The following is a 27,200-nucleotide window of genomic DNA, read 5'->3' as shown; positions in this document are numbered from 1 at the left end:
TGAAAAAAAAAAGAATCTCAAAAATTATGCTTTTTTACATTTTTTTGAAAAATATTAGAAATTCGTATATATTGTAAAAAAATATATCCTTTATTTTTATAATTCAAACAAATTTTACATAATAAAATAAAAAAATTAAAATATTTCAACCTAAAAAATTTTTAATGATTAAAACAAATACACAAAATATAATGAATGTATTTTACAATTTCTGAAATAATTGTAATAAGGTTTTTTATTCAAATACAAATTTAATCAGGTCATATATAGAACCTAATTATTTATTATTTCTTAAATTGATTAAAGAGCAAAACAGCATCCTTGAAATTTTCTATTCTATTATTTTATCTATGTCAAGTACATATAATACAAAATGTAGATGAAAAGTTCTTTTATACTATCAACTTTTAATTTAGTCTATTTCAAAATGTTGCAAACAATATGAGTTATTTCTATAGATAGAAACAATTAAAAATGAATTTCTTGATTTACAAATTTAGTCAATCAATAAAAATGATTTTTTTATATAAAAATGAACACAACGATTAATTTTCAAATCAATTTATTACAAAAATCTTAAATAGTATAAAATAAATAATGTATGTAAACCTAATTAAAGCTTTTTAATTTTGACTTAGAAAAATATTTTTGTTTATATTGTCCAAATTTTTTTTCAACCTTTGATAGCAGTTGCAACCCCTGCAACACCTTGTGCAGCTGGTAAAACTTTTTCAGTGGCGTGCAGGACACGTTTTCCTAAACGTTCCTGAAAAAAAAAATAGAAATATAAACATATTTTCAACTTACTGCTCAAGCTTTGTCTATGATAAGGATTGAAATAAAAATATTTTATACAGAAAATTTAAAAAAATCATAAATTTACCTAAAAATATTATACAAAAATAGTATAAATTATCTATGAATTAAATTGAAACTTGGAGTGAAAAATTTACAAAATTTAATTATACTTGCATACATAATTACAAAAATTGTTGTAGAATTAATATTCGTAGTCTTACAAAATACAATAAATAATTTTTGTTTGATTTAAGAACTAAAAATACAAATAACTTTCTATATATTATTTTTCTTACCAATTTTTTGCCAAATTTCCATTTTGCTTCTGAAGGCACTGCCAATAAAGCAAAAACAACACACAGGACGAAGACAATGTTGAATAATTTCATCTATATAAAAAAAAAACAAAAAAAAAAGCAATTAGATGAAGTATAAGATTATTCAAAATTTTTTCTATTTGATAATTGCTATTCTATAAAATTTATTTAAAAAAGTACATACAAATTCTATGCAAAAATTCACAAAACAATTGCAAAATTTCACAAAACAATTGCAAAATTCAATATGAAACACTTCTCGTAAAATTTAAAATAATATTTATAGTTTTTATTTTCATAATAATATTTTGTAGCACTCACCTTGATTGATTTTAGTTTATTTAAAATATTTTATTAATAAATGGTTTTAAATTATACCGAGTGTTATCACAATGTTAGAAAATATTGTAGATAATTTGAACAAATTTGTCAAACATTTTGTTTAAATTAAATAAACCGTTTAGAAGTTACAAAAAATATAGTGAATAAATACAATGGAAACTGAATTAAGTAAATGTTCTACTAATATTATGAATCAATGCACTGGAAACTGAATTAAATCGAAGTTCTACTTCCAATGTCGATTTTAGAGTATACCAAGTTGACGTAGATCATTGCGATATTAGAAACAATTATAAAAAATTTAATTTTGAACAAATTATCCGAATATTTTAACTAAATTAGACAAACCGTTTAGAAGTTACAAAATTTATAACAAAAAAAAATGCATTATAAATAAATTAATATAAATGCAGGCGTGAATGACTCTACCAACTATTTTGAGTTAAAAAATTAAATTGAAATTTAAAATATTTTATTACTTCTTTACCACTTACCTTGATTGATTGTATTTTATTTAATCACAAATAAAACTGTAATATATTTTTTATTATAAGTAACTTGTTCTTTACTCTTAAGTGAACTGGTGTCTGATTCAACTTCCACATTGTCTTTTATACTATCAAAATTCCTTAAAGGGGATTTACTCCAATTTTATAAGGAAATACAAATGTGAATAAACCAGAATTGATATTATTAATGAGTAATGTCGGTTTTTGGGATTCACAGACAGAAAGATCAATAAACGTGCCGGGTTATCTCTAACGCTGTTGCAATTGTTTGTTTTTGTATGGGAGATAGTGCGAGAGTCGGTGTCAAAAATGTAAACTGAAATTAAAATTGTTCGAGTTTTTTTTTATTAACTATGAATTTAGTATGTTCTAATATTACTTTTATTTTTGTTTATAATTTTTTTCCTTGACATTTTTATTCGGCATTTAAATTAATGTGCATAACATTTGAGTTATACTGACAACTTGAGTTCGAGTTTTTGTTATACATTGCCTGTAAATTAAATTGCTCTTGCAGGATATTTATTTTGAAATAATTTTATAGTTTTCACAAAATTTTTACAGATTTGCAAATCGGACTACAGACTTTTAATAAGAAATTTGGAATTGAAAACCGGTTTTTAGACCTGTAATCCGATTTTTAGACTTAAAAATCGATTTTTGGACTTGCCAACCGATTTTTGGACTTCAAAACCAGCCTCCAGACTTGCAAACTGATTTTTTGACTTCCAAACCGTATTTTAGAGAATTATTTCAATATTAATTTTTACAACAATTTTCTAGACTCTTAAGCCGATTTCCAGACTTTGACCAATTCGTATATTTCTAGTCTCATTTGTAAACTTTTTAACCGATGTCTACATTCTAAGAACAATTTATAGATTCCTGAAAAGATTTTCTAAGCTTCTAGATTTTTTTTTAGTTTTTTCAACCAATTTTTAGACTTTTGAAACGTTTTTCGAAATTCCTAAACCGTTTTTACACTTACAAATCAATTTATAGACTCTCCTGAAGCGATTTGTAGACTGATGAAGCAATTTTTAGATTCCTGAAGTGATTTTTAGACTCCTGATGTGAATTTTAGGCTTCTAAACCGATTTTTTGGCTTTTAACTAATACTTAAACATTTGAACGGATTTTTAGGCTTACAAACCGAATCCTTGCCTTTTGAACCGATTTTTAAACTTTATAACCGATTTTTAGACTTTATAACCGATTTTTAGTCTTTATAACCGATTTTTAGTCTTTATAACCGATTTTTAGTCTTTATAACCGATTTTTTGACTTCTAAACCGATTTTTTGACTTCTAAACCAATTTTTAGGCTTTTAAACCGATTTTTAGGATTTTAAACCGATTTTTAGGCTTTTAAACCAAATGAACCAAATTCTGGACTTTCTAACCGAATTCTAGACTTTCTAAATTTTCGATTCGATTTCCAGGTTTTTAAACATATTTTGCAATTATACAATTATAAATATGTTACTAAGAATAAAGTCTTAGAAACTAACATATACAATCTAGAATTTATCTAGAATCTAGATAGTCCTACTAAATATGTTTGTTTTATAAAGAAAACCAAATTCAAGCTATTTATATACATTTATTATCTAATGTTAATATGAAATTATTTTCAAGTTTTATATGCAATTTTTTTCTTATTTAAAATATAAAATTATTTTTTAATTATTTAAATTTTTGTGATTTTTTTTAATTTTTAATACTATTATTTAAATAAAAATCAATGTTGTAGATTAATTCACTTATAAGAAAAATTAATTCACACTAAAAGAATAGTTGATGAAACATTCTAAAATTTCCTAAAATTCTTTGCAAAATCTTTCTATAAAAATTTCAATATAGTTATATTTAATTAAAATAAATTGAAATAGATTTGATTTTTAAAATCTACTTTAAACTTTATCGAATTTTGTAAACTACACATGTCACAAACTATTTACGTATATTTCAACAAAATAAATGCAAATCTCATGATTTTTCAACTACTGTCTCTTCAATAAAAAAAATTCGTACAAAATCATTTCTTATATAAAAAACTGAATATCCTCTACACCCAGCCCTCATACTATACTACATTTTATCGTTGTGTACATATTTTAAACGTATCGTACGAGTCAAAATGTCAATAAACTTTACATACAATGGAACAGAGAAATTCCCCTACTACTACTGCAACTACTACTACAAATACTAAAACTAAATATATATATATATATATATATATATATATATATATATATATATATAATAGTTCCTATACAAGTGGGACTAATAAAACTCGATCATAGAAACGTCGGTGCCGATGTTTCATATTACAATTTCAAGTCGGAAAAGTTTTGTTTGTGAATTTTATATTAGGAATTCTTCACTGAGATGAATAATTCCAGCCGGGTTCAGTTTTAATGAAAGTAGTACGGTGGAGGACGGTGGAGGACGGTGGAGGAATAAATAGTTTTGATAAAAAATGTTTTAAATAAATAATGTTTTAAATAAATAATAAATTAATATTTAGAATTTATCACATACTATGTATATAGATGTGTGTAAATTATTTTGAAAAATGGATTTTACAATCCAGTGCTTTAAATTCCGTTATCACTTTTCCCAGAATGAATGAGTAACCAAAAAGTGGTGATTTACTTTTTTTTTTGTTCTTCCTCTTTTCTAATTAATCATTTCGTCGTCGCTAATGATTAATGATTAATGAGTGTTGACGTTTTTGCTTGATGTATATATATAATCATCACTGTGACCTTTTATCGACCTCGAATAGAGCGGGAGCCAGTGACCCGATCGTATAATAATATAATGTTGAGTACAAACATGAGATAGCAAAGAATTTGTAATCGTGGAAATTTTTAGGATGTTGTATAGATTTTTTTCAGGCCATTGTGCCAAAATTTTCGTATTTAGTCAAGTTTTTAAGATGTTCAGTAAAATGTTCAGGATATTTAGCCGGAGAGTTTTGAACCGATTTTTTAGCATTTCGAACAAATCAAATTTTGAACAGACCTTTACACTTTTGAACCACCTTTTGATCGAATTTTAGACTTTTGAATCGAATTTCAAAGTTTTGTACCGAATTCTAGACTTGCAAATCTGAATTTTAAATTTGTAAACCTCAATTTTAGACTTGTGAACTTTAATTTTCAACTCCCCAACCAAATTTTTGTCTTGAAAACCTCAATTTTAGACTTTTCAACCGAATTTTAAAATTGTAAATATTAATTTTAAACTTGTGAACCTCAATTTTAGACGTGTAAACCACAATTATATACTTTTAAACTTTAATCTTAGACTTTTAATCCACAATCCTAGACATTTAAACTTCAATCCTAAATTTTTAACCTCAATCATAAACTTTTCAACCTCAATTTTAATCTTGCAAACCTCAATTTGGCACTTTTCACCTAAATTTTAAAATTGTTAACCTTAATTTTAGATTTGTGAGCTTTATTTTTAAACATGAACATCAATTTTAGTCTTATAAGCGTCAATTTTAGACTTGTAAACCTATATTTTCAAATTATAAATATTTTTAGACATGTAAACTTCATTTTAGCCCTGTGACTCTCATTTTAACTTTGAACCTCATTATAACCTTGTGAACCTTATTCCTCTTTCCTGGACTTGTAAACTTTAATCTTAGACTTGTACATTTTGATTTTAAACCTGTAAGCCTCAATTTTAGAATTGTAAACCTAAATCTTAGACTTGTAAATTTTGGTTTTAAACTTTTAAACTTCAATTTTAAATTTGTAAACCTTAATTTTAGACTTGTGAACCCCAATTTTAAACTTTTCAACCAAATTTTATACTTGTAAAACTCATCTTTGCTTTGAAAACCTCATTTTAGACTTGTGAACCTCATCTTTCAACTTGTATACCTCATTTTTTGAATTGTAAACCTTGTTTTGGACCTGTCAACATCATTATAGACTTGTAAACCTCTTTTTAGACCTGCAAACCCCTTTTTAGACTTGTCAAACTCATTTTAGACTTGTCAAACTTATTTAAACTTGTAAACCTCATCTTTGGACTTGTAAACCCCTTCTTAGACTTGTAAACCTCTTTTTAGACTTGTAACCCTTATTATGGATTTTTAAACATCGCCTTGACTTGTAAACCTCATTCTGAACTTGTAAACCTCATTCTGAACTTGTAAACCTCATTCTGAATTGTAAACCTCATTCTGAATTGTAAACCTCATTCTGAACTTGTAAACCTCATTCTGAACTTGTAAACCTCATTCTGAACTTGTAAACCTCATTCTGAACTTGTAAACCTCATTCTGAACTTGTAAACCTCATTCTGAACTTGTAAACCTCATTCTGAATTGTAAACCTCATTCTGAACTTGTAAACCTCATTCTGAACTTGTAAACCTCATTCTGAACTTGTAAACCTCATTCTGAACTTGTAAACCTCATTCTGAACTTGTAAACCTCATTCTGAATTGTAAACCTCATTCTGAACTGTAAACCTCATTCTGAACTTGTAAACCTCATTCTGAACTTGTAAACCTCATTCTGAACTTGTAAACCTCATTCTGAACTTGTAAACCTCATTCTGAACTTGTAAACCTCATTCTGAATTGTAAACCTCATTCTGAACTTGTAAACCTCATTCTGAACTTGTAAACCTCATTCTGAACTTGTAAACCTCATTCTGAACTTGTAAACCTCATTCTGAACTTGTAAACCTCATTCTGAATTGTAAACCTCATTCTGAACTTGTAAACCTCATTCTGAACTTGTAAACCTCATCTTGGACTTGTAAACCTCATCTTGGACTTGTAAACCTCATCTTGGACTTGTAAACCTCATCTTGGACTTGTAAACCTCATCTTGGACTTGTAAACCTTATCTTGGACTTGTAAACCTCATCTTGGACTTGTAAACATCATCTTTGACTTGTAAACTTCATCTTTGACTTGTAATCCTCATCTTTGACTTGTAATCCTCATCTTTGACTTGTAATCCTCATCTTTGACTTGTAAACCTCATCTTTGACTTGTAAACCTCATCTTTGACTTGTAAACCTCATCTTTGACTTGTAAACCTCATCTTTGACTTGTAAACCTCATCTTTGACTTGTAAACCTCTTTTTAGACTTGTAAACCTCTTTTGAGACTTGTAAACCTCTTTTTAGACTTGTAAAAATATCTTGCTTTTGCAAACCTCATCTTTGACTTGACTTGTAAACCTTATCTTTGACTTGTAAACCTCACCTCATCTTTGACTTGTAAACCTCATCTTGGACTTAGAAACCTCATCTTGGACTTAGAAACCTCATTTTGGACTTAGAAACCTCATTTTGGACTTAGAAACCTCATCTTGGACTTAGAAACCTCATCTTGGACTTAGAAACCTCATCTTGGTTTTAGAAACCTCATCTTGGACTTTAAAACTTCATCTTGGACTTAGAAACCTCATCTTTGACTTGTAAACCTCATCTTGGACTTAGAAACCTCATCTTGGACTTAGAAACCTCATCTTGGACTTAGAAACCTCATCTTGGTTTTAGAAACCTCATCTTGGACTTTGAAACTTCATCTTGGACTTAGAAACCTCATCTTTGACTTGTAAACCTCATCTTGGACTTAGAAACCTCATCTTGGACTTAGAAACCTCATCTTGGTTTTAGAAACCTCATCTTGGTTTTAGAAACCTCATCTTGGACTTTGAAACTTCATCTTGGACTTAGAAACCTCATCTTGGACTTAGAAACCTCATCTTAGACTTGTAAAATTGCACGCTAACCAAATCAAATTCGATACCAAATTATAGACTTTTAAATAAAATTATAGACTTTTAAATAAAATTATATTCTTCAAAACTGAATTATAGACTTCCTGACCGGATTCTACATTTCAAATCTGATTTCTGAAAATCTAAATTGAACAGTAAACGAGTGCATTATATGTTTCAAAATTTAATTCTAGATTTTGGAAATGGATTCTAAATATCGAAAACACGATTGTAAACATTTTATTGCATAATATGAATAATAAATTGTTGACTATCACTAAGTTAAAACAGTCGTTAAAAATACTATAGTGGATATAAAAAATCATGGATGCGAAAAGTTATTTTTGGATTTCAAAAAAAACTGAAACAAAAAAGCTGGATGAACTTGCATAAAACATTAAGGTTTATTCATTCTATACATAAATCAAAACTGGAAAAATAAAATGATACAAGCCCCAAAAATGTGACATATATAATTTTAAAAATTTTAAGTAACCTTTAATTATATTTTTCACTTTTATCATATTTTTTAAATTTTGACACCTCTATCAAGTTATAAATTTGTTACGATCTAAGTTTTCTAACAATGTTACAACATCTATCGAGTCGTTGGCTCTCGGTCTCATTCAATTCTATTTATAAACATAATCATATACGAGTATGTTTTACGATATATAGTAATCAAAATGAGTGATTTAACTGTTTTTAATTACCGTATGCTATAAGTAATTACAATTTGATATTACATGTTTATGACATTGATACAATCGACTGAAATAATAAATTAATAATAACATTTGTAATAAATTTATCAGAGAAATTATATTCATTGGTGTAATAGTATCATTATTTATTTCGACGGAGATAATAAATTAATAACATTTTGTAATAAATTCATCAGCGAAATGATATCCATTGGTGTAATAGTATCATTATTTATTATTTTTAATAATATTTTTACATATCGTCAATATATACACATAGGTTTATACAAATTCGAAACTTTAGACTAAGTTTATTGAATAGATACTTATGTAAATAAAATTTGTTTTGTAACAGATATTTTTGTTATGTATCTTGGGATAATATATATATATATATATATATATATATATATATATATATATATTATATTTATATATATATATATATATATATATTTGTATATATTTCAAACAAAAACTATCAATCTTTCATATATAAAGAGAATATCTTGAACAAGTTGACATAATGTATGTTCAAGAGTTGACAGAAATTGATGATGGTTTTGTGAAAAGAAAATATTAAAAAATACTTGAAAGTATTATTTTATAATTTTATATATATATATATATATATATATATATATATATATATATATATATATATTATCACAAGATATTTCCACAATTTTTCAAACAGCAATTTACAAGCAACAAATATTCAACAAGAACATATTTTTTCCATAAATCCTTACAATTAATAATGATAATTTTCATATTTTGTTTATTAACAATTATCATTTAATAATAATTAATTAATTTGAATTATTCGTATAAAATATTCGATTGGTCATTGAATAGTATTTTTTTTAATTAGAATTAATTTAAAAAATAATATGAAAGTTGTTATTTTACACTATATACATCACTATTCTAGTGATCACATTTAGTTTTAGTTTACTATATTTTAAATAAATTATTTTGTTTATAATTTATATTTGCTAGGAGTTTGAAGTTTTGAAAATTTGATATTTAACAATGTTTGGGATTGTGTTCAAAATTATTTGAATTCGATTTTTTTGACAAAAATTGCAATTTTTCGATGAAGATTCGGATTTGTCGGCGAAGATTCGGATTTGTCGGCGAAGATTCGGATTTGTCGACGAAGATTCGGATTTGTCGACGAAGATTCGGATTTGTCGACGAAGATTTGAATTTGTCGACGAAGATTTGAATTTGTCGACGAAGATTTGAATTTGTCGACGAAGATTTGAATTTGTCGACAAAGATTTGAATTTGTCGACGAAGATTTGAATTTGTCGACGAAGATTTGAATTTGTCAACGGAGATTCGATTTTGTCAACGGAGATTCGATTTTGTCGACGAAGATTTGAATTTGTCGACAAATATTCTTATATTTCGATAGAGATATGAATATTTCAATAAAAATTCGTATTTTTTTGACTAAAATTCTAATATTTCGAATTTGTCCACAAGTATTCGATTTTTTTATAATTATTCGAATTTGTCGACAAAGATTCGAATATTTTGATAAAGATTCGAATATTTTGACAAAGATTCTAATTGTTCGATAAAAATTCGAATATTTTTACGAAGATTCTGATTGTTCGATAAAGATTTAAATTTTTCGATAAAGATTCGAATTTTTTTCGTAAAGCTTCAAATTGTTCGATAAGCTTCGAATTTTTCGACAAAGATTTAAATATTCTAACAGAAATTTCATTATTTTGACGAAGATCAAGACAAATAATCGAACTTTTCGACAAAGATTCGATCATTTAGACAAATAATCGAATTCTTTGACAAAGATTTGAATTTTTCGGCAAATCTTCAAATTTTAGGACAAACTGCAAATTTTTCGACAAGCTTCAAATTGCTCGACAAGCTTCAAATTGTTCGACAAGCTTCAAATTGTTCGACAAGCTTCAAATTGCTCGACAAGCTTCAAATTGTTCGACAAGCTTCAAATTGTTCGACAAGCTTCAAATTGTTCGACAAGCTTCAAATTGTTCGACAAACTTCGAATTTTTTGACGAGGATTCGAGTGTTTCGACAAATATTTGAAACTTTCGAAAAATAATTGAATTTTTCGACAATTAATTAATTTTTTTGCCAAGGTTTCAAAATTTTTCAATAAAGATTTGGACTGTTTGCCAAATATTCAAATATTTCGACAAATATCCGAATATTAAATTTGATATCCTTTGACAATCAAAATTATTTAACAAAAATCTATTTTTCAGACAAAAATATAAATATTTTAACAAAAAATATAAATATTTTAACAAAAAATATAAATATTTTAACAAAAATTAATTTTTTACGAAATACAATATTTTCAACGGAATATAAATTGTTTAGATAAAATATACATTTTTCAACTGAAATATACATTTTTAAACAAAATATATACATTTCTCTACTAAAATATATATATTTTTTTAACGAAATACAATTTTTCCAATGTTATATACATTTTTTAACAAAATACAAACTTTTAGAAAAATATCTGGAAATTTTCAATAAACATCGAAATTTTCAAACTAATAAAAATTTTCCGAAATAAATTATATTTTTTGCAAAATTCTAAAATTCTCGACGAAAAATTATACTTTTTTTAAAATTAGTTTTAATATTTTGACACAAAATACTATTTACTTTTGAAACTTCGAATATTTATCGAATGTACATGAACGCTTTTTTGAACACATTATATTTTGTTTATTCTTAATTTAATATAAATTTGTACACTAGTGTACAATGGTCGAATAAACTAGTATTTTATAAAATTTGAAAAAATATATCAAAAAAATTAATATAGATTTTGTAAATGAAATTAATTGTATAGCTAGTATAGTTTTCAAGATCAAAATATATATTAAATGACTTGTAAAACTTTTTCAAAAACAAAATTAGTAAATCAATTAACGAAAGCGTTATGAAAAGAGTAATCGTGCAATGTGAACAAAATTTTTAGTAGAATATCTAGTATAAAAATTTTAAATAAAATTTAGAAACGTTATCTTATGTTTTATTTTGTAAGCTTATTATTTTCATTTATAAGTACTCTTTCAAATTAAAAGGAACACGAATATCAAAATAAAAATCCGAATGATATACTCTCGAAACACAAATCAAAAACAAAAAAAAACTGAATGGTCCCGACAAATAAATTGGTGTAAATCCTGACAAAATGAAGTACATTATATAACATTACAAGATGTCATTACAACTAAAACATTATTTATTCAAATTGTTAACACAATTATATAACAAACTTGTTTTATTCTTCAACAAATTTACTTTATTCTGCAACAAATAACGATGATGACACGGATTACGATCAAAACGTACAGTGAACATTTATTTTCACCGATTTTATTTACTTCTGTTGTTATAAATAATTAAACAAATGGTTATTATTTATATAAACAATTTTTAAATTTATATATAATTTATTATTACTATTTTAACTTTTAATTTAAATTCATCACGTAATTTTTCCTCCGTATTTGCAATATACTCTGCCTAGAACATCTTGTTCTGGAATTTTTATATCTAAGGGTTGAATTTGGTCTATGGACATTCTGTCTCGAACCTGAAAATAGAAAATATAATTTTTTATTAAATAAAGTATATATATATATATATATATATATATATATATTACTATATTTCATAAAGAATTAAAACTGATTAATTTATTTTTTTATTCAATTTTTTTAGTCTTACTCAATTAAAGATACTAACAGAATAATTTTGTAAATATCTTAATAACGTATAAATAAAAATTATTTTATAGATACTATAAAAAATTAGTTAAATTAAAAATATAATAGATATTGATAAAAATATATTGCAAAGTAATATCTACATATATATATATATATATATATATATATATATATATATATATATATATATATATAAAGCGAAAGGTTTTTCTTCAGATTGTGAAATAATATGATAAAATTATTCTTGGACATCCATCCAGTAATTAAAAACAGTTTTATTGAAAAAAAAATATTTTCATTAAGGAAACATACATTTCGGGTCTTAATTTGACTCATCTTCAGTGCATATAAGTAAATTAAAAAAAAAAAGACAAAAACACACGAAAATTGCACGAAAAAAATATGAAACACAAATTGATAAAACGTCGAGTTATGATAAATTTTAAATAATTGTAAAATTAAAATAAAAATAAAAAATAAATATAAAAAAACTTTTTCCAAACGAAACATGTTGTCCGCTTGGAGTTTGTGTAACATTTAATTTATTTGTATGCACTAAAGATGGATCAAATCTAGACCCGAAACGTATGTTTTGTTAATAAAAATATTTTATTTCAATGAAACTGTTTTTAATTACTGGATAGATGCCCAAGAACAATTTTATTATACTTATCCGAGCTGAATTTTTAATATGATATATAATTTATGTTTGAAATGGTTAATACCCATTTTTACACCAGTCACATACCCACAAACCTACAAACCCAAAAACGCATTTTTTTTTAATTTTACCCTTTTTTACCGGCGACGATGCCTTGATTTTGATATTTGCACACAAATTTGGAGCTAATTCAGATTATTATACTTTCTTCATTAAATGTTTACTTAAATAAATGAACTTTTATGTAATCGTATTGTTTTTTATAGTAATATAATTTAATAAAATAATAATTTATTTGAGCGATTTATTTCGAAATGAATTATTTGTTTTGTCATCTCTTAACCATTCAAGCACATTGTGCCACAGCAAAACGTGGCAGGGTCAGCTAGTAATAATATGAAAATTATTTAAAAAAAACTGCAAATTTATTTACTCAAGTTTTTAGACATTACACTAGAAAATAGTTATTTAGGAAAGTTTATCTATGAGTATTATAAAGTTTGTGGAAGGACTAAAGGATATTTGGTTAGATTTTTATTATATATTAGATATAAACAAAATTTTATAATTTTTTTAACGATATTGTAGATTTTTTCCAATCAATAACTAGTAGATTAAAAAGTATTAATTTAATGAACTTGTTCTTGTTCGTAGTTGTATCGGATTTTAGTTTGGTTTTTCTAAACCAACTTCTATTATAAATTCATATATATATATATATATATATATATATATATATATATATCAAATTTAATTGAAATATAAGGGGTTTAGTCTAACAATACCTAAAATGTTATATATGGATAGAAATGTGGAGACCTTTAAGTTTATAATATCATTTTACACTTTCAATGAATACAATTGCTTTAAGGCTTATATGTTCGAACCCTTTCGCTTAGACCCTTTTATAATTCAAATATTGAGATATTTCCCGAATAATATATATATATATATATATATATATATATATTTCGGTATAGAAATCCATTCGATTATTAACAAGTAAAGCAAAGTTACATTCAATTTTAGTTAATAAAATAAATCTTGCTAAAGAATGTACTCATAACTTTTTAATTTATTAATAGTTACTATAAATATATATATAATTTTAGCAAATATAATATCTGCATTCGACGAATTAATAATGTATATTGAAATATATACATAAATAAAATATTTTTTTTAAAAAAGAGTTGAATTTACTTATAGTACTGAAGACAATTAATGTATTCTAGGCAAAATGAATTGTTTTTTTTAAATTATTAGACAGAGTTTTAAAAATTATGATATATTACAAACATACTCGATATTATTGATATAAAATACAAAAGTGTTTTCATTACATTTTGTTTTTATTAATTTTATTAAATATTAATTTTTTTGCAAATTAAATTAAATTTACTCATTATTTTAAATCATGAAGCGATATAATTTGTTAAACTATTTTTTGGCAAATTCCAAATTATTAATTCTTTTTAGATTAGTTTGTTATTATTATCATTTTTATTCTTAAACTATTACAAATTAAATTTACTTAGATAGAATATTTTATTTCAAATTTGAATGAAGGCTAAGATGTTAGCCGAAATGTATTGATTTTAAATAAATTTCTCAAATCTTTCATACTATTCCTACTAATACTTAAACAAAATATACAATATAAAATATATCAACATCACATTCAAAACTATTAATATATATATATATATATATATATATATATATATATATATATATATTTACTCTGTTTTTAATGTTGTGTCCAATTGTTTTCCTTTTGGCGACAATTAGAGCAAAGGTTATCGTATAATATATGGTATAATTTTTAACTTCCCGTAGGGTAAGTTATAGTAATCGCAAAAAAATCGAAAATGAAAATTTTTATATATCTTTACGTTTCAGAGGTTTCTGAACATTTTGGCATACCTTAGAAAAAATGGATGTATGTGTGTGTGTGTGTGTGTGTGTGTGTATGTATGTATGTATGTATGTATGTATGTATGTATGTATGTATGTATGTATGTGTGTGTATGTATGTGCGGATACAAATTTTCGTCGACGATTTCGGGAACACGGATCAACCGATTTGAATAATTCAAAAAACATTCGATTCGTATTGATAAGGAGACGTGCTGATTAGTTTTTGGTGAAGGCAGGTCCAGCGGTTCCGAAGATACGGGGCAAAGTGCCAAAAACAGTACCTCCGTTTTTAAGAGAACGGAGCGTCCGATTTGAATAATTCAAAAAACATTTTACTTGTATTGACAAGATGTAGAAGTGATCAAATTTTCATGAAGGCAGGCCTAGCGGTTTCGGAGATCTAATGAAAAAAGTAAAAAAAAATGCCATTCGGCGGTTAAAAATGATCATTAGACATATGCACATCAAATTGTCAGATATTTTATAGATATTTTAACAATAAGTATAAATTTTTTTTACATTTCTATGGGTTCCGTACCAATGCTTATGCGTTAGACGGCGGCGCGGCACCTGCGAGCTTTGACATTTCGTCTCTATGCAGTTCAAGCAGTGCGATTGCTTTGAAAAAAAGTTCAGAATTTTCAAAATATGTCAAAATGAAGAAAACATTTTTTTTTCAAAAAAATTTTTTGTTTTCAAAAAAAAATTTTTTTCTCAAAAAAAAATTTTTTTTTCAAATAAAAAATTTTTTTTTTCAAAAAAACGGTATTTTTTTGTCAAATTTATAGTTTCTCAAAAATCTATTTTTTTCGAAGTAAAATTTTTTCAAAAATGTTAATCGTTTTTAAAAAAATAATAATTTTTGGTACGGGAAGTTCCAGCAATTTGCCTTAAGGCACGATGCCCTAATTGCCTTAAGACAGAATTCCACTTACAGCTAGTTTGTATCGTTTTTTTCCTTTGTATACCAAAAATGTTTTACTTTCTGCACCCAGGATTTATTTATAGTGAGCGAGCTAGTAAATATACATATTCAATATTTATGAAAAAAACATAATTATCCATTTCTCAAAAAAATATTTCCACATTCTCATAAAAATCGTACTAACTTTAAATAATTATTTAATAGTTTTGTTTGTCAAATAAAAGATATAAGGCATATTTAGTATGATTAATAAATGTCCCAGAAATGAATTTTTACTGTTTTTAGATAATTTTTATATATCTTGTGCATTTTTAAATTGATTTTACAATACTTAGAATATTTTGGAATTCAAGAAACTACAAAACTATTTTAAAATTCAACCGTGTTACTTATATTTTCTACATTAGAATCTTAGAAAAAAATCGATGTGTGTATTTATTGCGTGGATATAATCTTTGTATATATTTTTGGAGGTTGACAGATCGACCGATTTGATTAATTCAAAAAACATTCGATTTCTATTGATAGGTAGATGTGCTGATTAGTTTTTGGCAAAGGCAAGTCCATCCGTTACGAAGATATGGAGCAAAGAGTACAGAAATTAGATGTCGAGTTTTTCATCATCAGTAAATTTCAATTTACATCATTATTAATTTTTTTTATAAAAAAATTGTGTTTTAGTTATCTAAACTTTCAGACTAATGATTCACTCGATTTGGTATTTAGATAAAATTGAAGTATTCTGTTTTTTAACATTTTATAATTGCAAAATTCAATATATTAACATTTTGAAATGTCTAATCATTAATATTGATTTTTTTTTTAATTTATAAATTAGAATATACTGCGGAATGTCCCGTAGTGTAACTTAAAGTATTCGCAAAAAAATTATGAACTAAAGTCTTCGTAACATTTTGGCAAACTTTAGAAAAAATGAAAAACATTTGTGTGTATATGTATATGCGTATACAATATTTATCGACGATTTCGGGAGCAAATGCAATACTTATTGACGGCCATAAAAAGTGTTGGTTAGTTCTTGTGAAAGGCAGGTTCAGCCTTTTAAGAGATTCTGAGCAAAAAGGGCGACTACAATTTGCTAAATGCAAAGATTCAGAAGTATTATTAAATCTGATAATATGGATTATCAAATGAAGGATTGAACCACTGCAATAAAATATGTTTATGCAATTTTTAAAAATATCACAAAACACGAAATATATTTACAAGTAAATTGTAAAGTACAAATATAAACAAATACAAATAAATAGATAATAAAAAAATGAGAATACTTATTTTGAGACAACAGGGCTTTATTGATTATAAATAAAAAATAAAAAAGCAAAATCATAACTTTTTCATCAATTAAGCTGGCATACTTAGAATTTTTTGAGCAAGTTTTCGAAGATTCTGTTATCATAACATGCCTCCTTACTTGTTTATATGTAAAATACTCCTGATCGCGCGGCAAACAAACATGCATTTTTTCAAATCCACTACCAAAAATCAACATAAGATAGCGTTGCCACGACAACGCTGTATTACGACAAAATTACTGTATTAATTTAGATTCAATTTAATCAATTTAATACCGGAAAAATATTTTCCGGGCTCTCGTATTAAATTAAAAGAATCACATCGTGTGTTTGGGAAACAAAGCCGTTATATTTCATTGCTAAGTGCTTCCATTGTGCATTCGTAATGAAAAGCTTTAATTTGTTACGGAAAACCGTATCACACAAACACACACACACACACACACATATATATATATATATATATATATATATATATATATATTTAATTCAAGTGCAGTAAGTACATTACAGCAAACACTTGAAAATGAATTATTCGCATTTGCGAATGCGGATTGTGCAAATATTTAATTACATGAGATTTTTATGTGCACATCCATTATAAATTTGTTCTATTTGTTGTATTTGTTCTATTTGATAATTTTTCACATTTCCATTTGTTATTTTAACCCGTAGAATAATTTAATAAAAGCTCATAATTAAGTATCATTCTTTTTGATAAATGAATGTGTTAATAATGTGTTTCTATAAAGTACATTTTATTAGTTTTACCTTTTTCCATATAAGACGAATTATCATACCTATTTTTTTTACGATTTATTATTGTTTTATATTTTATTTTTATTATTTGTTCAATTATTTCTTTTTTTATGTTTTTATCATTTTATTATATCGCTTTTTAATTAGTTTTTTGTGTCACTATATATTGTCATGATTTTTTATATTACATCTTTTCATGTAAATTTTCTTCATATCAATTTTTCTTTTATTTTTGTTCATATCAATTATATATTATTTATTGAATTATAACATTTTTATAGAATTACATAAATTTATATTAATTATACAGTTTTCATGTAAGTCGAATTATTATGCCCATATATTTTACGACCTTTTATTTTTTAATGTTTTATTTTTATTTTGTTGTTCAATTAATCATTTTTGTTACTATTTTATTTCTATAAATTACGACTCAAATTATTTTTCAGTTTCAACTAAATATATGAGTTATCTAGTAATTTTTTTATCAAATGATAGTAGTTTTTTTTAGCACATAAACTTTCTTTTTTATTCCATTGTTTTTCCAAAATATCAGAATAGATTTTATTACACATGTGATAAAATCGTCGATAAAAAGATTGATATTTATCTACGAATGTTGTTTTTCACATTCGGAAAAACTTTTGCAGATGTTATAAAGTTGTAGAAAATTTATACTTTTTTCGCAATTTTCTCATAGAAAACATACAAACATACATATGTATGTTACATGGGGCTTAGACTTATGGCTATGGCACAATTTACTCAAATATAAAAAAAAACAAGAAGCAAATTTTAGCATTACTTTATGTTTGAATACCAGATTCCAAAAACGTTCAAGTAATATATTTTTAGTAATAATTTCCAAATTAATACTTCATGTATAATAATATTTAATGTATTCATGTTTAATAATATTTATATTTATATTTTTTATCCTTATCAATTATATTTTACAACTTGAAGACTAATTAGTTAATTAACTAATTTATTCTTACATTCATCAAATAATATATCATTTAATTTTTAATATTATAGAAATCTTTATTGTTTTAAATTACATTTCACTAATTATTTAATTATACGTGTAATTAATAACTTAGTTCACTAAAAACTTTGCTAATTAATTGATTGTTTGAATACTAACTGAATATTTAGTTAGCAAAATTAATTTATGATTTAATTCATAAAACTAATTGATGATTTATAGTTGGAAACTAGTTGTAGGTTTTTATTAGCCAATTGATTGTTTATTTAATTAGTCAGTTAATTAATGATTTGTCTAGCTAGTTTATTGATGATTTAATTAGCCAGTATATTTATTACTTAATTAATCATTTAATTAATAAATTAGTTCACGTTTAATAACGATTCAATACATGGGGCAATTCATTATTGATTTATCGGACTAATTAATTATTTAATTAGCCAATTAGTTAAAAAAATTATTTGCTTGTTCGGTGATTATTTAATTCTCCGGTTAATTTATTGCTTAATTATCAATTCAATTTATGATTTGATTAGTGAGTTGATTGACTATTTAATTCGTAAGGTAATTAATAATTTAATAAGCTAATTTATTGACAATTTAATTAGCCAGTAAATTTATATCCTAATTAGCAATTTAAGTTAGCTAATAATTCATTTTGCTAACAACTTAATAAATTTAAATTGCTAATTAGTTGTTTATTCAAATTTCTAATTAAATATTAATTCTAGTTGATTCCAACTAATTGATGAAATGTTCAAATCAGTAATTAATTATATAGTTAGTAAGCTATTAGATGATTCAATTTTTCAAAGAACTAATTGAGAACTTAATTTACTAGTAAATAATTTAATTTGAAAACCAATTAATGATTTATTTAGGATGTTAATTGATGTTTCAATTAGCCAAAAATTGATTCTATAAATAGACAGTTTATTGATGATTTAATTATCTAATTAATTGAAGAAATAATTAGCCAACTAATCGATAATTTCCTTAGTCATTTGACGACTTTGTTAGCACACTAATACATTAATAAATTAGCCAATTGATTGATGACTTAATTAGCTAATTAATTGATGATTTCCAACTAGTCAAGACAACTAATTAATGACTATTAACTATTTGATGACCAAATTAGCCAACTAATGGATGACCTAATTAGCCAACTAATTGATGATCTAATTAGCCAACTAATTGATGATCTAATTAGCCAACTAATTGATGATCTAATTAGCAAACTAATTGATGATCTAATTAGCCAACTAATTGATAATTTAGCTATCCAACTAACTAATGACTTAATTAGCCAACTTACTTATGACTTAATTAGCAAACTATTTTATTTAATTAGCCAAGTAATTGATGTTTTTATTAACCAACTAATCGATGATTTAATGAACCAACTATTTGATTTTTGTTACCCAGCTAATTTATTTTTGTTACCAATTAATTGATAAATTAATTAGCCATTTAATTAATGACTGACTTAGCCAACTAATTAATTACTTAATTAGTCAACTAATTGATGATTTAATTAGCCAACTAATTGATGATCTAATTAGCCAACTAATTGATGATCTAATTAGCCAACTAATTGATAATTTAGCTATCCAACTAACTAATGACTTAATTAGCCAACTTACTGATGACTTAATTAGCAAACTATTTTATTTAATTAGCCAAGTAATTGATGTTTTTATTAACCAACTAATCGATGATTTAATGAACCAACTATTTGATTTTTGTTACCCAGCTAATTGATTTTTGTTACCCAATTAATTGATAAATTATTTAGCCATTTAATTAATGACTGACTTAGCCAACTAATTAATTACTTAATTAGTCAACTAATTGATGATTTAATTAGCCAAGGGAATGATTTAATTAACCAAGGGAATGATGATTTAATTAACCAACTTATTGATGATTTAATTAATTAGCCAAGTAATTAATGTATTTAATATTCATCTAATTGATGATTGAATGAGCCACCTAAATAACGAATTTACTATCAATCTAATTGATGTCTTTTTTAGCCAACTAGTTGATGATTCAGCCAATTACATAATTAATTTAAGTAACTTTATTAATTAACAATTTAACTGGTAAACTAAAAATGCAAAAATAAACTACAAAAAAAAATTATCTCATAAGTAAAATGAAGAAGCTTAACAAGTATCTCTTCGACTCCCTGTCTATTTCGTAAAGTTAGCAAAATATTTCCAGCAAAGACGCAAAACTTCGTATTAGTTTCGATTGGAAAAACGAAAAACAACTTTTCATTGCAGTTCAATTGCTTTTCAAAAAATTCCTCATCGTAAAAGAAAATATAACGCGAAAAAGAGGAGCAGCAGTAGATATGATGAACTTTTTTCTATTTTTTTTTTCTACTGTGGAGACGCAGGTAAAACTTGTGAAGCGAATTATTTTAAAAATAAAACTAACGAGAGGGAAAAATATTTTGTAAAAAGAAATTTATAGAATTGACTTACGTTTTCTACTTGTCGTAACACTCTCAACAGATTCTGTCCTGCCAATTTTTTTAGGTCCATTTCTGACCATCTTCCAGTTGCCAGAAGATGTTGGAATAGAAAAGGATATCTTGAGACGTCTTCTAGACCTCTTGGCACTCTGAAACAAAAAAAAACAATTGTTTAATTTAAAAAATGTCTATTATCTCTATATACTTATTACTTCGACCTAAACTATCGGCTAATATAACACAAAGTTATATTACATGGAGTTCCAACTTTTGCCGGTGGAGCATTTACCACTTGCTTCCGACTGCGGTGGAGCAAGAAAAACAAAACTCGTGAGAGCCATCTATGGTGGTTTTTGTAACGGTTATTATAATGAAAGAACAACATGGCTTGCACTTAACGGAATTACTAACAAAAGTCCATCGAAAACTACATCTATATATACATATATAAACCTCGTGTCACGATGTTGGTTCGCAATCGACGCCCAAACTACTGAACCGATTTTAAATTTTATTGGCTTATTGTGTGCATATATATCCAACTTAGGTTATAGGAAATTTTGAAAAGTAAATTTAAAATATAAATATATAATTTTTATAAATTTCAAAAAAATTTGACAGAAAATTACTAAAAAAACAAAACACTAAAATGACAAATGTCAAAATGTATGGAAAATTCGAGAAAAAAAGATTAGATTTTTTCAAAAACATATATATATATATATATATATATATATATATATATATATATATATATAATATCCAACATTTATATCCAAATTAGATGAAATGCTATATTCAAAATCAATGTTTATAGTTTTAAATCTAATTAAAAATCAATGTTTATAAATTTAAATAAATGTTGACACGAAAAAAAGTGAAATGTCATTTGTCAATATTTATGAAAATAATTAGATAAATAAATTTATAATTTATATTTATTTGATTAGCTCACCAAATTATTTCGGATACCAAAAATTCATCAAACCATTATAGATCACAATAAAAAGAATTTAAAACAATGAAAAGAATTTAAAATTAATCATAAACAAAATTTAGACAGTTCAAAAAATGAATTTTTAAGGTCTTTAATAAGAAACAAATATATTAATTATTCCAAGTTATGTTATAGGCAATATTGCCAATCAAATTATAGATAGAAAACATTATTGTAATATAAATTTTATCATATATTAATTTTCGACCAAGATGGAAATATTTTGGCATTTATAAATTTAGTGCACATTGAATATATGAAATTGACATTCACTATTTTTAAATTAAAAGCAAATGTAAAAAATCAAATATTTATATAAAAAATCGTATATTTAGATAAAGATTCTGCGTTGATTTAGTCTAAAATCTAATTTATTAATTAATTTAAATAAAAATTGACATAAACAAAATTAAAATAAACAAAACACTATGATGCGTTGGAATTAATTATCGAAGTGTGAAGAAATTTGTGTAATTAAAATATAATATTATTATTAATATATCAGTTGAGATATATTTTGATTGTCATCGCAAATTCTAATCTTACAGAAAATTGTAACCTCTTAAATAGAATAGTACAATCTGAGGGTATCATATCACTAAATATTATATCATATTATATTAAATTTCGAATGAAAAGAAAATATTTTGATAGTTATAATTAATTTGAAATAAAATGCAAATGTCAAAAATCAGACCTTTATGTAAAAAAATATTTATTTCTAGAATATTCCTGAGCTGATTTAGCCAAACCTATGGATTTAACAATTATGTAATTTATTCATTGATGACGTAAAATAATTTTATAGTAATTTTAAGAGATATTTTTTAGTTGAAACATTCAAAAAATGATTGACATATTTGACATGACAAAAGTATAATAAGCAAAAAACTATGATGCGAGTAAATTAATTTTTGAAATATGAAATACAAAATAATTTTGCAAATTATAACAAGTTTTTAACTATTTATGGAAAAATATTAAATAAATATATTTATGTTTTACTTGATTTCAAATAAGAAATATAAAAAAAATTAATTGCGATGCCAAAATAGTTTTTTTCTGAATTTCTTATACTGCTTATGATAAGACCATAAATGAATCACCAAGGCAAGACATAAAATAGGATATTAAAAAGTATAGGAGATAATATTAAAAATTTTGAACTTTTGAAATGTAGATGTGGGTACAAGACAAAGTCTGTCGAATCATTTAATATAGTATAAAGTAGTAGAGTAAAAGGGTTGAATTAGGTTTGTAAATTTAGTGATTATTGGTAGACAAGTTTTATTACATAATTTGATTCCAAAGACGTTTATTTTAAAATCCCAGGTCTCCCCTAAATTGAAAACAACCCAAAAGTGCTACAAAGAACATAGAAATTGCGTCGTTAATTCATTTTGCAATTAGGTCACGTGTTATTCAAGTGCTAAACTTAAAGTTTTGTCCATGGGGCGAAAAGAGAGTAAAACACGGTACGGTGGAGGAAAGGTAAAGTACGGTGGAGTAAGGGTGGATGCGAGATAATTGGGGGAATTGCTTTAAACGGGGTCTTAATCGTAATGTTAGAGGTCTGTGGATGGGATCATAATTTAGAATTGTGTGGCATGAAATCTTAGTACAGATAATTGTAAAGGATATAATGTATAAAATAATTGATTAAATTTATAATACAATAATGATCACTCCATACAACAAATAAAGCATACACGACAATTCAGGTCTTCAAACGATTTAAATATTTCTTTTCCCATTATTGTATAGCCCTGTATACTAGTATTTATTATATAATTCAATCCCCGTATTATATATTCAGCGTATGGCTTCCAACTTCGAAGAATCAACCCCTTTGATAAAGCTTCGTCTGTAAAAGGATTCGGAAGCAAGAAAGTTTAACTTCGTCGTGCGTTCGTCCGATCGGACGACCATAGAAATTCCAAAACGGATTAATTTTATGAGGCCATTTCAATGTTAGAATACTACGGTGGAGGAGTGGAAAGTGTAGGTGAAGATGGGTCGTTGTGGGAGGAATTTAGCAGGAAATATTGTAGATGAAGGTGGAGAGAAAGGTGGGCGGATGAGATGTTTATAAGGAAGTGGGAGATGTATAAGATTTTGTAGATTTTGAGATCAAGCAGGTGTAAAGATCTTCAAGGAGATCCTCAGGGAGGTAAAGAGATTTTCAGGGAGGTAAAGAGATCCTTTGGGAGTTCTCGAGGAAGGTGATGAGATCTTCAGGAAGGTGAAGAGATCTTCAGGGAGGTTTAGAGACTCTCAGAGAGGTATAGAGATTCTCAGGGAGGTATGAAAATCTTCACAGAGGTATGAAAATCTTCACGGAGGTTCAAAGATCAGAGATATCCAGCGAGGCAAAAAGTTTTCCAGGGAGACAGAGATTCTTAAGGAGGCAAAGAGATTGTCAAAGAGATAAAGAGATTATGACGGAGGTGAAGAGATTGTCAGTGGGGCAAAAATATTGTCAGGAAAGTAAAGATATTTTCATGGAGGTAAAAATATCCTCTGGGAGGTTTAGAGATCCTCTGGGAAGTTTAGAGATATTCTGGGAGGTTTAGAGATCCTCCGGGAGGTTTAGACATCTTTTGGGAGGTTTAGAGATTCTGTAGGAAGTTTAGAGATCCTTTGGGAGGTTTAGAGATCCTCTGGGATGTTTAGAAGTGCTCTGGGAGGTTTGAAAATCCTCTAGGACGTTTAGAGATTCTCTAGACGGTGAAGAGATCTTTATGGAGATGCAGAGATTTCTAGGGATATGTAGAGATCTTCAGGCAGGTGTAGAAAATATCAGGGAGGTGAAAAGATTTTCCGGTAGGCAAAACAATTATCATGGCGCTTAAGAGACCGTCAGGCGGTTAAAGATCTACCAAGAGACCTCAGGGAGCTGAAAAGATCTTTAGGAAGGAGAACCTCTGGGAGGTTTAGAGATCCTATGGGAGGTTTTGAGATTTTCTGGGAGGTTTAGAGATTCTCTGAAAAGCAAAGAGATCGTCAGGGATGTAAAGATATCCCCTATGTGTTTAACGGGATCTTCAGGGAGATTTTATATCCTCTAGGAGGTTCAGAGATCTACAGGGAGGTTCAGAGATCTACATGGAGGTTCAGAGATCTCAGGGAGGTTTAGATGGCTTCAAGGAGGGAAAGAATTAGCAAGATGCTGAGTGATCTGAGAAGACATTAAGAGATCTATAGAAATGTTTATAAACCTACCAAGACTAACAGAGCTCTACAAAAGTTTGAAAAGATTTTTCAAGACGTTGAGATATCTACCAAGACGTTGAGATATCTACCAAGACGTTGAGATATCTACCAAGACGTTGAGATATCTACCAAGACGTTGAGGGATCCACCAAGACGTTGAGGGATCCACCGAGACGTTGAGGGATCCACCGAGACGTTGAGGAATCTACCAAGACGTTGAGGGATCCACCGAGACGTTGAGGGATCTACCAAGACGTTTAGGGATCTACCAAGACGTTGAGGGATCTACCAAGACGTTGAGGGATCCACCGAGACGTTGAGGGATCTACCATGGTGTTGAGGAATCTATGAAGATGCTAAGAGGATATATATTAAAAATTAACATTGTATCATGACAATCATATGGAAAAAATAAAAATGATGAATAAACAAAAAAAATTAAAACAATTTTGAATAAAGTTATAAACGGTAACACATTATGACACATAAAACATGCCTATTTCAAGCAAAAGACTAGACTGCTGACAGTCTATTAATCAATGTTATCATCAATGTTAATTTCCTTAAAAATTTGTTTTTGTTTTTGTGCTTTTGTCCTGGTGTTGCTGAATGATGACATGCATCTTGTGTCGAAACGTATAAATAAAAGGTTTTTATTTAATACTTTTTAATTTTTTTTATTTTGACGAATGGGCTGCTAGTTACTCTTGTTTCAACGTCGAAAAAACTATCACGATATATATATATATATATATATATATATATATATATATATATATATATATATATATATTCAATCCCGAGACTAATACAAAGCAAAACTTTGCACTCCACCGTCCTCCACCGTCGTCGTCGTCTTTCTCTCATATCTCGAAACGTATGAATTGAAATTACGTGTTAGAACCAAGTTACAAGAACAAGAACAAGGACAAGATATGCTCCTATCTCTACTCCATATTATTATCTTCGAATGTGATGTGATATATGATATTTCGATAATATGAGGAAATTCATCGGTGCAAAACACATCACCACCGCAAATACTATCACCTGGAAATAGATAAAAGATAATAGATTTCGGATGATATTTTAGATAATTGATACTGAAATATATTATCTAGAGGTACATGGGCTAGTTAAAAATATTATATCTTTTTTCGTGAGTTTTTGCCACTTTATTATATCTTGTTCTCATTATTAATTGACTTTGACCCGACTCCTTTAATTATTGACTTACTTGTTGTTTCTTTTTGAATTATCCAAAAACAAATAAATGTTTGAACTGTCTATAATTATTTTACTGACTGACTAAGGTCATTTTTTGACCGTAAGTTGTGATTTATAACATATTTATAAGTAAATAAAAAGTAAATCAAAAACAGCTATCTTTTCAAATTGTTTTTAAAAAATTCGTACCTGTCAAAATTTACAGAAAATTATCAAATTTTAATCATTATAATACTAACTAAGATTTCTAATATGGCCTATAACCTAAGTTGAATATAAATGCACAATTTGAGCCAATAAAATTTAAAATCGGTTTAGCAGTTTAGTAGTTTATTCCGGACAAACATCGTGACTGATCATCATTTTATATCTATAGTAATCCTTATATCAAAATGAACGATTTGTTTTAATAAATTTATCACCCTAAAATTTTCAAGTCAAGAATATTTATATATATATATATATATATATATATATATATATATATATATCGGGATGCAATTATCCAATTTTCCAAT

General features: G+C 26.1%; 1 protein-coding gene across 1 annotated transcript in view; it reads right to left on the bottom strand.

Annotated features, from left to right (window-relative positions):
• Window positions 1-673: 673 nt before the first annotated feature.
• LOC113388446 (dipeptidase 2-like) overlaps window positions 674-27,200 on the bottom strand; it is a 61,994-nt gene continuing 35,467 nt past the window's right edge. Inside the window, exons 4-7 of the mRNA XM_026625822.1 lie at window positions 21,256-21,394; window positions 11,981-12,055; window positions 1,095-1,187; window positions 674-766 (exon numbers count right to left, since the gene is read on the bottom strand). Of these exons, the coding sequence (XP_026481607.1) occupies window positions 674-766; window positions 1,095-1,187; window positions 11,981-12,055; window positions 21,256-21,394 (400 nt within the window). The remainder of the gene's footprint in view (window positions 767-1,094; window positions 1,188-11,980; window positions 12,056-21,255; window positions 21,395-27,200) is intronic.

This window comes from Ctenocephalides felis, unplaced genomic scaffold (genome assembly GCF_003426905.1).
Source record: "Ctenocephalides felis isolate EL2017-DRISC unplaced genomic scaffold, ASM342690v1 CF-g0.4_SCAFFOLD_03572, whole genome shotgun sequence".
In the NCBI taxonomy this organism is placed as follows: domain Eukaryota; kingdom Metazoa; phylum Arthropoda; class Insecta; order Siphonaptera; family Pulicidae; genus Ctenocephalides; species Ctenocephalides felis.
This window is presented reverse-complemented; position numbering and strand designations above follow the sequence as displayed.